Raw genomic sequence first — 14,272 nt, forward strand, 5'->3', positions numbered from 1 at the left:
AGATGATAACAAGGGCCAATCAAGACTGAAGAAGTTTAGGAAAGAAAACAGAGGCGAATACTAAAAGAACACAAGAAATACGAGGAGAAAGAACAAGCAGTGTAATAGACCTAAATAAGACCATGATGTGAGGGATACAGAGGCACGCATCATTCATGACATCATGCTATACAATTCTACACCTTAATTTACATAATTACAACGTTTGTTAAACCATTTCTTGATAAATTCATGGTTAATCTTTTCATGAATGTGTTTAATGAATGAGGCCCTATGTGTTGCATTATCGCATACCTGTTTGTCAATCATCAAAATAGATCCTCCCACAAAAAAAGGTCTTCTGCAAAACACGGGTGACCTATGATCTCAAGACCCGTAACTACTTTATAGAGATCAAACGTAAGATAGCAAAACAGAGAAATGTGGTACGGTTTAAGAGCAGTCAAAGGGAGTCAAGGGTCAAAATGCTTATATTTAATGCGTTCGGCTTTTCTTCACCTGCGAAGATCAAAGATTCCATCAGTGAATGCACGGTGAACTTTGACCTCCATCGATAAGCCTAGTTACACAGTCACAAAGGTTAATGAAGCTCATGAAGCTGTCTGAGCAACATATGATTTCTGACCAAGTCATAATTTCCTGTAAAAACTAATTCTCCTCCGTTGAAAATGGGTCGGACGCCTTGAAAAGTATTTTGAGGAGGTTAATGTGAAAGGTTAATGATTTTCCACGGTCTTCTGTAAATAACTAAGTTTACTATACGTTACTTTTTCACACAGATTGCTTACAGCTCAAAACAACCCTTTAAGGGATACTTCACCTAAAAATACAAATTCTGTCATCATTTACTCACCCACAAGTTGTTCCACATCTGAATACATTTCTTTGTTCTGATGAACACAGAGAAAGATATTTGGATGAATGCTTATAATCAATTAGTTCTTAGATCCAACTGACTACCATAGTAGGTCAAATTGCTTTATACATTTTTTTGGTTTGTTGAACACAAAGATACAGTATTTTGAAGAATGTAGGACAGCAAACTTTGACTACCAAAGTTATTTTTCCCACTGTGGTAGTCGATGTTTGCCAAGAACTGTTACAAGAATTCTTCCGAATATCTTTCTCTCTGTTCATCAAAACAAAGACATTTATACAGATTTGTTGAGTAAATGACATTTTATGATATTGACATGATATTTTGGGTGAACTGTCCCTTTAAAAAAATATTAAACCTCACAAAATCGTAATATTTCACATGTGATTTAGTCAATCAAATAAAGCAATTTAAATAAAGTTCATAAAAAGGTAACACCAGAAAACAAAAAGTTGTTTGTGGACGGCTTACATTTTAAATCATTATTATAACCTCACTGTTGTGAATTAGGGTAAGATAAGACAGCTTTGGACACAGATAAACTAGCTCAATTACAAATTGTATTTGTTTTAAATCTAAATATTTTTTGGATTGTAGCATCAGGCTATTCAACATTGTCAACAAGCCCAAAATCTGCCTGACGACAAGAGAGTTGGTAAAACAGCGACCCAGGGTTCCGCCCATCCTGCTGAAGTGGAGCTCTGGAGTAACTAAATAATTAAACCTGCCATGTTGTGTCTAAGAGTGATAGATCATGAAATTATAAAGGCCCTGTCCGCTGTCCTTTTAATGCAAGGGGACGCGTGTTTGTAAAACCTTGCGACAGGTTGTCTTCACGCCTGGGCTGGTCAGACGTCCCATGCTGACTGTTTTGGGACAAAGGGTCTTGAAATGTTTAAGGATTGATAAGCTTCATTTGGCCAAAGCCAATGACCCAAATTGTTAAGTGTTTTTTGTATAAAGAGTAATAAACTTAAAGATGCTTTCTGTAATTTCGGAAGGATCTATTGACAGAATGCAATATAAACACATAACTACATCTTCAGAGGTGAATAAAGACCTTACATATTGAAGAGTCATGTTTTTATTATCTTAGAATTAGTTCTTTCTATCTACATACACTGCGGGTCCCCTTACATGGAATTCGCCATATTGTTTCTACAGTGGCCCTTAACGGACAAACTGGTCTATAGAGCATTTTTGGTAAATACGTTATCTCCTTCGGCAGAGAAGAGAAGCGTGACAACATCTTAGTTCTGTGTCAGCCACCATAGTGCTTTGAACGGGAAGAGGGATGGGTGGAGTGAGCCTTGGGACACAATTCCAATCCTTACCGCTAGATGTCGCCAAATTTCATACACCGGACCTTTAATAATGGTTCAGATATCAATACCAGCACGACTGCACTACACCAGAAATCCCATAAAAAATGTGTGTTCACCAACAAGACCAGCACTATTAAGAAAATCCACAAAGGTTTTCTCCAAATCCATTTTTCTCTTTGTCCAGCTGTTTCCATTCATCTCTAGATGAAGATGTTGACAGTAGGTGCCGGTTCCATTTGGCTGCTCACCAGCCTTCAGCTCCATCTTGAAGAGCAGAGAACAGACTGTGTGTGTGTGTGTGTGTGTCTGTGTGGGTTTATACGAGACAATGAACACCGAAGTGCTCAACACAGAACAATACCTCCTCTCTCCTCCCTTGAGCTTTCTGCCAATGGAAAGAAAATATGACAAGACTCCCCCTCTTAATCCCGATTCACTCTCATTGCTCCATGCCTTCCTATTTTCTATCTTCCCGCATCTCTGTGTCTCCTTCCATCCTTTTTAACTCTCAAACCCTTCACCTTCTGTCACGGGCCTCAAACACACAGCACTAAATGGCTTTGTATTCGATTTTCGCTTTTCCTGTAGCAAGCGAGTCAGTGTGACAGATTTATGGCACGCTTTCCACGATTGATTTATATAAATTTCAATAATAAACAGGATGTGTTGCAATTTTTCAAGCCTGTTGGATCTATATGGCGAGTGCGAGTATTCAGTATATATTATTGCAATGATTTCGCTAGCACGGATTTAAATGTTCCTTATTAGGAGAAAATAAAGACAGATGTTTTGATCGAGTCTCTAATTTGATTTTAGTATATAAACTATCTTGCCGTGTATTACTGTTTACATGTTGTGTTCAATAAAAACATGAAAACGTATAATGTTTGTGCGGTATTAGTTTAAGCAGACTGTGTTTCTCTATTGTTGTGACTTAGATGAAGATCAAACGCATTTTATGACCAATTTATGAAGAAATCCAAATAAGCCCAAAGGGTTCACATACTTTTTCTTTCAACTGTATATATTTTTTGAGTATATGGGTTACCTGGGATTTGAACCCACAACCTCTGGGCTGCGAACACAATATTCTACCAACTGGGCAACAGGAACCCAATTACACCCAATTAAAAAACACTGAATTTAAAACATGGATTTTTTATACACAAACACCAAGATCATCAAAATATAAACAGTATATAAAAACAAATATTTTTCGAAACATTTCACAGTCCTATTATACAGACGTAAGCATCGCCACAGGTGAAGGCCTCGTGCTTGTTTGATCCACAAACTAAACTGTAAACAGAAGGGTTTCGGAATAACATGATGACATCGTCCTCAACCTCACAAGACTCATTTGGCTCCTCGTCTGTGCAAAACACAAACCCAACAACACACCCTAAACATAAACAAGCCATTATGGTGAAGGCGTCCATATGTCACTCCACAAAAGCAGCTACTTGAGCGCTTCAGCTTTGACAAGGGCAATTATTCACTCTTTAATTACTTATTAAGTTCAACAAGCTCAAAAGTACACAACAGAAATGGTCTGCGCAGTTCTCGCTTCTCACAAAACTCCCAAGAACAACAATTATTGTTTTTAAATGTCACATAAACAAGCAGCGAGATTGGTAATTCCTCAAAGCACGTTCTGATTGGCTGTGATTGTGTCATGTGACCATGATTCAGCTTCAGCCCTGACAAGTTATCGTCAGTGATGCGCTCAGTTCGAACACGGGGTGTAAGTACTCAATCATTGCATACTCGTGTTGGGTGTACCAACTATTTTAATGTCACATCTCAAATTCGCCTTTAAATCCCCTATCATGAAAGAGGTTTGAGACCAGGATTAGTTCCTGAGCTCTAATCCAAATCCAGTTTGCAGATCGATACTCTGAATCCAGCTTTCATGTCCACATCTTTCCCAGAGAGTCAACTAATCTTTTAATCAAAAGCAGATCCACTAAAAAGACAAGCGAAAGGTTAATCCCCCTCACTTTTATCACACAACATAACAGGCATAAGGGAGTTAAAATGCATAAGCATTTTTCCGAGGACGTGATTAAAATGCCAACACGGTTACAGTGGGATAAGTCGTGAATATAAACTTTCAAGCGGGAAACATCTGATTATATTATATTAAGACTGTCGATTAGAAGAGTTGACGGTTGATAAACGTGCTGATAGCTAGATGCATTTAGGCTAGCCAAACAGAACCATTTTTGTCATTTTTACTCCGTCACAACTTTATCGTGATTTGACTTTGGCACAACCATTTTTAATTCTGCGAACTGTAACGTTTGCCTCTCTATCGCTATCTCTGTTCGAATCATAAAATTACAGATAACTTTATGTACTTTTCAATTTTGTGGGTTAAAGTCAAATGATGTTAAACTGACATTTCCAGTGAAACTGTAGTCGAAAGCTAAAATGATAAATTATTGTTATAAACGTATCAATGTCCACTGGTAAGGAAATCATTTTGTACAAATTTGAACATATAGTTTTTAAAATGTTTGTAAAAACCCGGAAGAAAAAAACTAAATAACCCTGCCCAAAACACAACGGAAACTTTAACGGATTTACTGGTTATAATGGAAACTGTATTGGTTTTAACAGAAACTTTAATTGTGTTTATTGGTTTGTGATGGATTTAGTAATGGTTTTAATAATGGTTCAGAATTTTTCGATGGAAGCCAATAGAATTTCTGTGATGGTTTTTTTATCAGCAGGAAACATTTACTGAACGTCGTCCTAGATTCCATTACTACGTTTTTAAATTTTGTCCTTTCATCAAATCATTTTACTCTCTGCTGCTATTCAAATGGGTCAAATACATTGTGAATACTGAGAACGCACAAACACTCCCCACACAAGCACGCACCAGCCGAGTGTTTTTCTGGCCAGGTGCGACCAGGTGTGACCGGTCATGCAGGTGTGTATACAGCGGGAAGCTCACAGGGACAATCAACGGTCAAACAGATAAGGGAGCAAAAGAGCTTCATTGTTCTCCACCAGCAGATAATCATCTCTCAACTTGTTCCCATGTCACTTTCTGTGTTTTGAGGCCAGCAAAGTTCACCAGGATTGGAGTTACACCTTCCAGCAGATGTTGACCTACCAGCAGCTTGTGTTCATTACATTCAATAGATTTGTCTCAAATGGGAATGTTTAAAATAATCATAATATCCATTTAGAGACAGTAATAATGAGAATAAGACTCTAACGCTAAGACTTCAGACACAATGGAGATAGTTTGAACAAATTGTTTCACAGATTTGTAAAATGTTCTTCTTTACAAATCCATTTTACTTTCAAACAGGAACAAAGTGGACACAATAGGGATACGGGAGATAATAGATATAGCTTGCATGACCATTGAAGTTCAATATTCTGGATCACAAAAACATCATGTGATGAAACATAGTGGCATTACTTATGATTTTGTTGGAAACAAATGCATTTCAGTTTCCTTGCCTTATGGTTTTTGCCGTGCCGGTAGATCATCCAGTCCTCTCCGTTGGTGCTTACTTCAAGCTTGAAGGTTGTTATGTAGTAGGACTTCTTGGTCTCCTTGGAGACAGCTCCTTGCGTAGCGATCCCGGTCAGAACCTTGAGGAACTGAAGATCCACCTGGGAAAGAAGTGAGATTGATGAGAGTGGGAAATCTGGAGATAAGCCTAACCGATTGGACCGAATGTAGTTTCTTCTTACACAAGATCAATGGGGATTTTTGAAGTGAGTCACGTGCAGATAGAGTTTATAACATCAATTCATATGTCTATTTCCAACGTGTATTAGGGGGACATGGAGGATAAAGTTCTGCCTACTCAAGCGATATGTGTGATCGGGAAAAAATGCTATTATCTGGCGACATAATGCGACATATAGGATTATAAGGAATATATTCATTATGTATATATTGTGGGCTCAAGTGGATCTTTGTGTTAAAAAAAATATATAACAAATAAAAAATAAAGCAGGTAAAGATTAATCACTGGCCTTATTAAAACCTTCTCTACACGAGGTGGAAAAATCTCACCTTATCTGTCAAAAATAAGATGGAAAGGCTCCCAGGCCCACTTACAGTACTACCGGGAGTCTCATGCAGGAGAGAGAAAGGGTACGAATTCTAAAATCAATAACGCTGGAGAAGGTGCTAACTTCGGATTTCTCTAGACTGTTCTCATCCATCACTGAACGGTTAGCATCACAGCAACCCTCCACGCATCATCGGCCCACACCTAGACAACAAACACAGCGCTCGGGCTGAAGGCTGCATGCTGACGGGTAAGATGAAGCGGCCCATAGAGAGCGCAGAAGAGACTGGAAATGTACACATGTTTAATATACTGTGTGTGCTTTGTAAGTGTAGGACTGAGAATTCTTGTGGATTAAAGTGCCATGGGTACAACAATACTGCATGAAATAAACTACAATAAAATAAACTGAAATATATTAGCAAAATATTAGTACATTTGATTCAATGCCATGTAACATAAACAAGATTTACTGTTAATGAAGTTGCAAAAAGAGATCTGATGTGAATGCAGCTACTGTAGTCTGATATGAATATGAGGATATAATGCGAATTGATCTAAAGTGATCTAATGTTAATGTGATCTAAAGGGATCTAATGTTCATGTGATCTAAAGGGATCTAATGTTCATGTGATCTAAAGTGATCTAATGTTAACGTGATCTAAAGTGATCTAATGTTAATGTGATCTAAAGGGATCTAATGTGAATGTGATCTGTAGCGATCTAATGTGAATGTGATCTTAAGCGATCTAATGTGAATGTGATCTAAAGTGATCTAATGTTAATGTGATCTTAAGCGATCTAATGTGAATTTGATCTAAAGGGATCTAATGTTCATGTGATCTGAAGCGATCTAATGTGAATGTGATCTAAAGGGATCTAATGTGAATGTGATCTAAAGTGATCTAATGTTAATGTGATCTTAAGCGATCTAATGTGAATTTGATCTAAAGGGATCTAATGTTCATGTGATCCGAAGCGATCTAATGTGAATGTGATCTTAAGCGATCTAATGTGAATGTGATCTAAAGGGATCTAATGTTCATGTGATCTTAACCGATCTAATGTGAATGTGATCTAAAGGGATCTAATGTTCATGTGATCTAAAGTGATCTAATGTTAATGTGATCTTAAGCGATCTAATGTGAATGTGATCTAAAGGGATCTAATGTTAATGTGATCTGTAGCGATCTAATGTGAATGTGATCTTAAGCGATCTAATGTGAATTTGATCTAAAGGGATCTAATGTTCATGTGATCTGTAGCGATCTAATGTGAATGTGATTGAATAAGATCTTATATAAATGTGATCCAAAGCAATGTAATGTGAATCTAAGTCAATCTGATTTTATAAGAATGTAAATGAATGTGATCTTATTTAAACGTGATCTAAAGTGATCCGATATTAATGTGATTCAATGTGATCTTATATGAATGTGATCCAAAGCGATCTAATGTGAATGTGATTTAATGTGATCTTATGAATGTGATCCAAAGCGATCCAATATGCATTTTATGTAAATAATTTAATATGATCTAATGTGAATCAATCTGATCTAATCTGAAAGTAATCTAATGTAAATGTGATCTAACGTGAACAGGATCTAATGTAAACTACTGTGCATGATTTATTGTGATCCAATACGATTGTGACAAAGAGCTTACCTGTATGAATTCCCTGTTGCTGTCTTCACCCGGTGTCCAGGCGTGGTCATCGTTGTTAAGACGTGCCTGGCGGGGCTGCCAGCGTCCATCATAAAATGAAGTCGAGGCTGTGATTTGATCGTCAGAGATCTTCGCAGACTCCATTCCAAACGCATTGCTACAGTGAAACGCTGAAATCGAGAGAGATTTATTTAAACACAATTATTGTAAAAAACAAACTGACCTATTTCTTCGTTCATTCATATCTTCCATCAACAAGCCATGACTTTCAAGGCATCTATACAAAAGAGATTAAGAAAAATGTGTTACGCTTACTGTCAGTGACTTCCTTGCGTGTCATGTTATAGCGGGCAGAGAAACCATCTTTGGCCACGGCCATGTCAGTGTGAAAGGAAAGCGACAGAAGTCCCGTGGAAGACTGGATCTCCGGAGGAATTTTTGTCCCGCAGTATCGGCCGATCAGTGGTCCCACTAAAAACAAGAGGACACCAAAACACTCATGTAAGTGATTTCATCTGATCCTACATCAGTTTGAGAGGCTTGAGCTCTTCCTCAGGTTCCGGTGAGACCCAGCGTGCCTCAGATTCCAGCATTTGGATTATGAGCTTTCCTCACAGTATTCCCTTTATTCTCTCTCTGCTGATCCCAGATTTACTTTCCCTCCACCTGGTTCCATGATCTGCGGATGTCAGCGTGACAAGAGCCAGGATTGAGAGAAGCATTAGAATGTAAGTTGGGATATTTGGAGACTTTACATAGAGGTAAACTCATAACCAAATTCTTAAAAAATATTTCCATCAGAACTTTTTTTGTATATTTTTAAAGCGACATCAAGAAAGAGCTCAATCTTGTTGTTTTTAAAGCAACAAAGATCATTGTCACCTTTACTGCTACAACAGCACAACAATAAAGAAAAGAGTCATGAAGATGAACCGACCTGATCTGAGATGCCTCTCCGGCATCATATCTCAGATCAGACCCATTAATGTGCTCACAGACAAGATAACAACTGCCTTCACTTTCTAAGAGGAAGGGATTTGAGATAAGGCCAACTGAAGACGGAACGATACAGGATGGCGATAATGACAGACAGAACGGTTGACAGAAAAGGAAACAGGAGGAGGAAAAGCTTTCTGAGGATGTCGACACGTGTCTGATTGCCAGCTAGCGTGACGTTTGTCAAACAAAGCCCTCATTTACATGGACAGATAGGGAGGACAATATAATTGCCTTATTGTACATCGGCAGAATTCGACTTTCAAAAAAACGGATTCTAACCTTGGGGAAGGCCGTCCCACATGTCCAGCCAATCGTACTTGCAGTCTCCCTCCCCCACGAGCAGTGGGTCATTCTCCAGGTCAAAGGTCTGAAAGGTGAGCGTGACCTCGGTCTGAGGCGGGGCGATGATGATGTACGAGCACTCCAAATTGTGAGGGTACTTGTCAGGAAAGCCTGGAGACTCAATCACCCCGGATGAGGCGCTGAAGTTGAGGAAACAGTGATCGGCACCTGCAGAATAAACAAACAAGAGGAAAAATGAGACACTATGCCGTACAGCTAAAGCATTTACAGACGTAGACTGACAGGAATTATTTAGTAGCCAGTGTAAAATTGTAATTTTTTATTAGAATATAACACCTTTCGAGGGGGTCCCGACAAGCATCAAATGATGAAGTATGTGTAGTATTTTTGTATATATCACAAGTATATATACTGTATGTATATAATTCTATACCCAAAATAAAGTTTTTAAATATGAACAGATAGAGTTTTTAGTTATACTCATATACTGTATATATACAGTAGTTTCAGAATAGATAAAAAACATTGCACCTCAATAATTATTGTTTTTCAATAACTTCAGTTAAACAAAACCGTTGGAAATGTGTTTTTGTTAAACAGACACATCGCACAGCGCTGCTCGTAACCCTTTAGTGATATTCTGGTATACATGCGCTCTGTTTTTCAAGACAATGATGGTGCATTATTCCGTGCATGTGTTCACCAGACACAGCTAGGGAATGTCACAAACACAAACGGTTCTTAGCCTCATTGAGATCGCGCACGCCCCTCTATCCCTCTAATTCACATTTCAAACTGCTGTTCAACCTCTCCACTCCTCGCCACCGCACCTGACACGCCGTCTGAATACAGAATATGAGGCAGAATGGATGTTGAAATATTAAACATGACAAACAGGACTAAGTGGGCGGCTGCCGATGCCCATAATTCATTGAACATGCAGATTATGCACATCGCTCACTTTGAGCAGATGTGCGGCCCATATAAACTTCCAATAATGTAATTTTTTATGTCCTGGAGGTTTCTTAGTCATTGTGTGGATTTATGGAAAACCCTCAATGGACCTTTACAGCAAGAATGTTCATGCAAAACAGATGGTAATTAAAGGAATAGTTCACACAAAAATTGAATTCCCCCAAACCTGTATGACCTTCTTTCGTCAGCAGGACACAAAAGAAGATATTTTGAAGAATGTTGGTAACCAAACAACATTGGACTCCATTGAGTTCCATTGTATGGACGCAACACCACGGAGACATTTCTCAAAATTTGTTCCCAAGAAATAAGTGTCTATTTCTCGCTTGTTTTTGCACCATCTACCCAAAGCCGATTCCTCGCCTTCACCCTCCAGAATATTTCTACCAGTAAACAACCCATGTGGAGAGAAGCGAATTACCCTGGATCTTATAAAAAGAATGGACCTTACTGTTAGTTGTGTGGGCTGTCATGAGGTCAGTGTCTCAACGTGACTAATGAGGGACAGCAGACCCGACAACTCCAGGCCAGATGAAGAACAGGTTCCAGCCTGTTTTTGACAGCAGGTACCACTGTAAATGCAATGTTGGGTAAATTTGCTCGCTTGAGCATAGATGAAGACTCCGGGAAGCCACACGCATGACGAGGGAAAGCAAAAACGAGCTGACATGCAAACATGTATGCACAAGCCTCTAAGCTTTTCAAATGTCACCCACACACAGCGGTGTACATGTCATTGCTTCGGGTTGTGTGGAGGTTGGTTATGCCTCCACTATCGAAACCTATAGTGTTAAGAGAAATGCAGATAATTCACTGAAAATGTTCTTACAGGAGAGATTGAGGCAAGCCGAGACGTCATTTTGTAGATGATAAATCGCCTTCTTCATTGCAGTTTATTGCGCAGAGACGGTTATATGTAAACCAGTCGACTTACTAAAGGATTTTGTGCTTTAAACACTGAATCTACGACTCAACAGCTCCTGCGTGAACCATCATTGGTTCAGAACCCCCATATCTTCTTTTTCTAATTCAGACTTATGTACCCGCCCGATCCCTGCACACTGCAATCGAACAAGGTCTAGTGGTGCCGTCTTTAAGAGTCGGCTAAAAACACATCTCTTCCATCAACATATGACCCATTATTACAGTCTTCTACTTCTACTTCCTATCCCCTAAAAAATAATTCTTAGCTTTGTATACTGTGATAGACTGACACAAATTTCTTCTATTGTTTTCCCCAGTTTGTACGTCGCTAAATGACTAAATGTAAACGTAAATGTAACGCATGACCCACTACACCACAGGAGCGTCCCCTCCATCAATGTATCTTTCTGTCAAAGTCCCCTTCTATTACCACTCATAGCAGTCTGCGTGAGTGCATCGTGTGTTTAAAATGTCAGACGTGAGGGGGTACGTATGCATGAGCGCTTATTACTTTATGCTCATGAACATACCAAAAACAGCATAGACCTCAGGACATGCCCCCCGCTGCGGCGCACCGTCTGCGGCCCGCATGCCACTCCAGTGGGCCGTGAGGGAGGCGTGGCGATGAAAGGGTTAGTTGCTGGGCAGAAACTCGGGTGTCGTGAGCACTTAAGCTCATACCAGAAATCCGGCCGCAGGACCTTCGAGGGATTCCCTCCTTCAGTACCGTCACCGGTCTAATTCCCTCTTTCTGACCTCTCATGGGACGACAAAGTCTGTGTTCACTCGCTGCATTATTCAAGCGCACCGGTCGGTCGAAATCACCTTGACCTATGGGAAAGTTCAGCATGGAAGGTCTAGCTAAATCTACATCCAATCTTTTATCACAGTTACAGAACATGTAACACGCTGAAAAAATAGAGCGTTTCTTTTATTTTCACCTGTTTTTCCAGTTTTCATTTTCCCCAAATAAACACAAAAAGAAACAATATTTTCATTTGAAATTTGGTAGAAATATTGTTGTAGTTCACAGAATGAAACAAAAATGATAATTTTAACAAAACACGTGATCAATTCAGAAAAACTGAAAATAATTTTAAATTGTTCTCTTCTTTTTTTCCGCAGATGTATATTTTTTAAATATTATATACAAAATTCTACAAATATATTGTTTTAATATTGATCATAAGTCATTTTAAATAAAAGAGTTTGCTTAAAGCCTCAATGAAAATGTATATTCTATATAAAAAATATTTTATCTTGGCAAATCTGAGCCATTTTACATTTCCGAGATCTATAAAGAGATTTTGTGTTTTGCTTTGGAAAAAATCTCAAAAAATTTGCTCCTTGACCAGAACTAACCAGACGAGCAAGTCTTTCTATTAGTTTGGGTGCTTTTAAAAGAAAAGAGAGCAAGTTGTGAGATATGGAAGTTTTAAAACTTCTACAGGAGAAGTGAAAGAAAGACAGAAACAGACTGCGCCTGTTTCAAAGCAACTGTTAAAGCGGCAGTAAATTCCACCGGGCGACTGGAATGGCCTCCAGACTGCTTTACAACCACAGGTGGGGGGCGGGCTGTCACCAAGAGCGACAGACACCTCTGGCCCTAATCGCTTCCTATAGCTCGTCTTATGAGTGTACTCCGCAGGCAACATCAACAGTGGGCTTGAAGGCTTCTGGGCAGGAAGTCTTCCGCAGTAACCGTGGCAACAGCATCATGTCATGTGATGGGCAGAAGAGGTAGTTGTGTTCCACATGCCATTGGTGGCAACAATCTGGCGTGACTAAACTGGGGCAGAGAATCGGGGCATCTGAGGGGTCAGATGATAGGAGGTAAAAAGGCGGTTCTTGAAGGTTCCTATTGAGAACTTAGGGATAGGACCCGGGGTCTGTAAGGTCACAGGACCAAGATAAGGGGTCAGAGGTTAAAACAACCTCATTTGTTTCAGTTCATTAGTGTATACAATTAAAAACTTTGGGAATATATGTGATTAAAAGGAGACAAATTTTTTTAGATTTTTCTTATCCCGAAAATCTCCATTTGCTCTTCATATTACCTTATTGATGTCAAGGGGGAAACAAAAACGTATTAAAGACCTACTACAGTGCCTTGAAATGTGCATCATTTTTGTTAATTTGATGTAAAATCCACTAAAACAAAGTTATGGCGGGACATACTGACTGGCCCCTGAATGACCAATAGCATTTTGGTTTACCTCACAGGAGCACGCTAGTTTATAGATATCCTTAAAGTCGTCATGAAAAGGAAGTAGATATTGTCTTTTTTTCCATGTCGTGATGTATACTCGAGTGGAACAACTCCTGAAATGAGAATTTTTTAGGGCGGGACTTAATTCATGCACCGACAACTGATTGGATCATTAAAACGTGAAAGATTTGAACGCCAGTTTGCAATCTGTCAGTCATTGCAGCGCCGGAGGTTAAATATTTTTGATTAAAGATTACAAGTGCAAATTCATTTTTAAACAGTAATGATGTGCACAGAAAAATTATTAATAATAAATACTTCACCACTGTGTGAAACAATTCGAACGATCATTTTTAATTTCATGCCGACTTTAAACAAACAATGTTTTAGAAGCTTATTTGCAAAAAACAGATCAATTTACAAAAATCACGTTTTTTTATGTTATCATGTTTTTAGAGTGTTTTACTGTGTTAGTTAGTAAAAATGTTTTAGTTATTATTACTTAATCAAAACAACCCAAATTCAGTCTGATTGACATTAATTGGAAGGACCACAAAAATAAGATTTGTGACGTTATTTGTTTTGTAATTTAACTCTTTGTTTAAACTAAAAGCCAAAAAAACGAAAATTTGATATCATGGAAACTTCACCTAAAAGACCTCAACTAAGAGTTCACTTATTTTCGTAAAGTGTCCATTTGCCAGAATTTAATATTAAGACATCTGAGCCAAACAAGAGCCAAAAGGCAAAAAATGAAGTAGCAAAGGTCAGCTGTAATGGCTTTGGAGATGCTCTACACAACAGTGTGATTGTATGTTACCTCCGGGTCATCTAGACAACAGCGTGTGTTTCGTTGTGAACATAAGCAACTCTTTATTTTCGCTTCAAGTGATGGATAAGAAGAATAAGCATCTGATTAAACCGCTCAGCAAAGATCATTATCTCACCGACG

At 38.7% G+C, this 14,272-nt stretch overlaps 1 protein-coding gene across 2 annotated transcripts in view; it reads right to left on the bottom strand.

The window, feature by feature from the left end:
- The window catches only part of nrp2a (neuropilin 2a), a 67,542-nt gene that overhangs the window by 29,219 nt on the left and 24,051 nt on the right, over positions 1 to 14,272 (bottom strand). For both annotated transcript variants that reach the window (XM_056763429.1, XM_056763437.1), the window contains exons 4-7: positions 9,189 to 9,419; positions 8,226 to 8,381; positions 7,911 to 8,080; positions 5,683 to 5,838 (exon numbers count right to left, since the gene is read on the bottom strand). In XM_056763429.1, the coding sequence (XP_056619407.1) occupies positions 5,683 to 5,838; positions 7,911 to 8,080; positions 8,226 to 8,381; positions 9,189 to 9,419 (713 nt within the window). The remainder of the gene's footprint in view (positions 1 to 5,682; positions 5,839 to 7,910; positions 8,081 to 8,225; positions 8,382 to 9,188; positions 9,420 to 14,272) is intronic.

This window comes from Triplophysa dalaica, chromosome 2, assembly GCF_015846415.1.
Source record: "Triplophysa dalaica isolate WHDGS20190420 chromosome 2, ASM1584641v1, whole genome shotgun sequence".
In the NCBI taxonomy this organism is placed as follows: Eukaryota; Metazoa; Chordata; class Actinopteri; order Cypriniformes; family Nemacheilidae; genus Triplophysa; species Triplophysa dalaica.